At 41.8% G+C, this 3,654-nt stretch overlaps 1 protein-coding gene across 1 annotated transcript; it reads right to left on the bottom strand.

Annotated features, from left to right (window-relative positions):
* Nucleotides 1-437: 437 nt before the first annotated feature.
* On the bottom strand, nucleotides 438-2,206 carry LOC104957574 (bifunctional heparan sulfate N-deacetylase/N-sulfotransferase 4-like). Its single transcript, XM_010785216.1, has 3 exons — nucleotides 2,072-2,206; nucleotides 1,834-1,933; nucleotides 438-1,325 (listed from the first exon to the last, which is right to left on the bottom strand). Exons 1-3 carry the CDS (start codon nucleotides 2,131-2,133, stop codon nucleotides 1,200-1,202), a joined length of 288 nt encoding a protein of 95 aa, XP_010783518.1. The 5' UTR covers nucleotides 2,134-2,206; the 3' UTR covers nucleotides 438-1,199.
* Between the last annotated feature and the right edge of the window lie 1,448 nt (nucleotides 2,207-3,654).

Below are 3,654 nucleotides of genomic sequence, written 5' to 3'. Positions count from 1 at the left end.
TAATTTAATTAATTGTATTTATGGCATTGTTGTGGTTATACTGTTTGGAATAGTTGTATCATTATTAATGCATACTCAGAATCTTCACTTGAGTAAAAATACTCAATTTGCATCGTGAATGGTACCTGATTAAAAGTATTTAACGTCGATCAGAAAAATGTATTGTAAGAAGAAAATCCCTGCCGAATGTGATAACATTTTGAGCTGGAGAACACACAACTTACTGGTTGAACTGGGCAGCTTCCAATGTGAAGCAGGAAGCCTGCGCAAATCCTCCACCAGGGAGAGCTGTTGTTTCCTGTCAGGCAGCTCAATCTCATTCAGCATCATTACATTACATTACATGTCACTTGTTACACGCTTTTATCCAAAGCGACTTACATACTCAATACTGTGGGCAATCCCCACAGGAGCACTTTGGGGGGAAGTGTCTCAGGGACACAACGACATGCTGACTGCAGTGGGGTTTGAACCCTGATCCCAACACCAACGCAAAACCCACTGCGCCACAAGTATATATACTCTTCATCATCTATGCTAATTAGGTTAACAACTCATATTTAATCAATCTTACATACAAAAGCTGGAGATTAAATGGAGACTTTAGCCGACATAGAGAGCAGTCCACCATCAGTCAGGACCTTTAGCTCAGTGAGAGGACAGTGAGACAGCTACTGGCTGACAGTGTGGGCGAAGCCTGCAGAACATCCACCACATGTTATTTACATCCACCTGTCATCACACAGCTTCACCCACTTTAAATGTGTGCAGAGGACAGGAACCTGCAGGTAGATGTGTGTGTGTGTCTGTAACGGGTCATACACAATAAGACTCACATTAAGGTGAGTGTCTGTGGACACACACACACACACACACACACACACACACACACACACACACACACACACACACACACACACACACACACACACACACACACACACACACACACACACACACACACACACACACACACACACACACGACCCAGTGCCACTAAAGCTGTCCTCTGGGGTCCTCTGCAGAGCCACAATCTGAACTGTCTCCTCTCCGGTGAGCAGCAGAAACCTTCACATTGAACTTCTGCTGTTTCCAGATCAGGGACTCCAGTTTCATCCAGAGTCGAGTGTTGGGTTCGTCCGGGCACTAGTCCCAGCCTTCCTGTCGCGTGTCTGTGTGTTTGTGTGTGAGAGCTGGCCTCAGCTCCAGCTCGTGCTTTGGAGTTCTTGGCGAAGCCAGGACGGCAGTGGGTGGCCCAACCGATTCAGCAGACGCAGCAGCTCCATGTTGTGCTCGCGGTAGTATTCATTCAGGAAGGTACGGGACTGCGTGAACACACACAAAAAGAGATTGGGAAATGTCAGAGGTCGGTCCACAGTAGTTCAAAGTGTAATGATATTCTGCTGGGGGGTTTCTGCAGTGCTTCACGGACTGCTGGGATTTGAAGGTTGTTATTCTATGTTTTTGTTATTTTAAAATAATTATAATTCCATAAAAAAAATTGTTAGTCCTGTCTTTGTTTCCTACTGAAGGTTTTAACCTCTAGAAGCAGCTCATTCCCTCAAACAGTTGCTCTCTGTAGTTTCTAATATGTTATGGTGCATTTGTAGGGGACTACTTTCAGCAGCGGAGTAACACATGGTTGGTGCTCTACTGCAGTGCTTCCTACAGTGTGTTGAAAACAGGTCCAGGTGCCACAATATTGTATTAATGTAAACATTGTACAATTGTATTATTACTTATAGAGTAGAGACAAGAGCCAAGTTTAAGTGGACCAAAATCATTGTTTAAATGCTTCTGTTGGCTCATTGAGTGAAGCAGAGTGAGATGTACCTCAGGACTCATCTCCGGGTACTTCCTGCCTTTACTCTTCCCCAGACATTTGGCTCGACCTCCCTCACGCTGACACCAGAAACCTTTGCTGTCATCGTACCTGTTGACAACAACAGTTTATTTCACACGTGATGTATGGAAACATATGCTGGTTTTAACTCTCTTCAATTTTTTTTAATGTTTTCTATCTAAATGTTGAACTTCCAATGTGCATAATGTGTGTGAGTGAGTTACGAACATTAGAGCCTGGGTGTAGTTGAAGATGGGAGTGACCCCGAGGAATCTCTGGATTCCCTCCATCACAAGTGCAGGGTTGGAGCGCAGCAGAGCTCCGTCCACGATGTGCAGCTACAACACAGAGCACAGTCACATGATCAGACACATGATGATACAGCTTCTGTACAGCCGTTTACATCGTGGCAGTCCCCCAATGCACCTCCCAGAGGAACGTAGTTACCACTGAGATCATAATCCATGCTTGCATCCATTGGTGTTTAAGTAGCCATTATTAGAATTCCTTTATTTGTCCCGCAATGGGACAAATTGAAACAGCAAGAGTATAGTTCAGATTAACTAAAAAAGAGTTGACTTACATATTATATAAAAAAAGTAGACACGTTATTAATAATTAAACACAATAAGTGAAAAAAACAAGTAACAGATAAGTACAACATGGTAGAAAAAAAGAAGTATATTTTAAATAAATGACCATGTAAAATATAGCAGTAGCTGGTGCTGTTAACAGGTTGAAAACCACAGCTGGAGATGAAGAATAGGATAAAGTAATAGATAGCATTCAACACTGATCCAGTTCCCGGGTTCCTTATAAACGCAGCGTACGATCAAAGGATGGCGTACGCCAGTTTCTGACCCATGCGTACGCATAGAGACGGGAGACATGAGAAACTGCGACACCATTGACCGAAGGAAGAATGGAGAGAAACATGTAAAACAATACCATAAATCTCTCTGCATCATATATGAAGAATACATTTACAGAAATGGGTAAAAGCCAATCTTAAAATTATTAAACAAACGCCTGTTTGATACCCTTGAGTGCACACAAAAAAATAACTTGGAGAAATAAATAAATACGGATATGTTATTGAAAACTCTCTCTTACATGTTATGAAATGTATTCTAATAAATTATGCGGTAAACAGAAAGACAGAATTACTTTGAACTTTTGCATTTCTGTAGGTCGTGTAGATACGAGTGCATAGTTTTATATACTATATACAGTGGCGACTGGTCATTAGGGGCACAGCCCCACCTAGTGTCAGCAGAAAGTATTACAAATAATGATTACAAAAAAATACAAAAATGTAAATTATAAAATATATTTTAAGATCATGTTTAATCCTCTGATTCGTCTGTACATTGCTGTTTTAGTCTGTGTTCTTCTAATTAGTGTCTACAGTGTGTGCCTATTGAGCTGTTTAGAGCCATGAGGGACAAAACCCAATCATGCCCCTCCCTCTCACTGTCTAAGTGAACGGTGACTGTAAAAACTACACTGCGCAACTACACTGTGCATGCAGCGCTGAAAAAGTATGAGAGTGCTCTCATACTTTAAATTGTATATATTTATTTAAATATATGTGTGTGTATATGTCCGCATCTGTAGCCTGTTATTGTCTCATTATACCGCACTGTGAATGAATTAAAGTAAATATATAAGTCGTCATGAACACATCTGTCCATCAGACAGAGGGCTGCTGTGCCTCCTGTCATCATTAATGGACGTCTCTTTAAAATGACCGCTCAGAGGAGAGGAGTTCTCATTTCTCTAACCGCCTGCTGCTTCCCCTCCTCTCTCCT

Source organism: Notothenia coriiceps, unplaced genomic scaffold (genome assembly GCF_000735185.1).
Source record: "Notothenia coriiceps isolate Sejong01 unplaced genomic scaffold, NC01 NC01_scaffold00027402, whole genome shotgun sequence".
NCBI lineage: Eukaryota > Metazoa > Chordata > Actinopteri > Perciformes > Nototheniidae > Notothenia > Notothenia coriiceps.
Note: the sequence above shows the minus strand (reverse complement) of the source record. Positions and strands in the feature narration are given on the sequence as shown.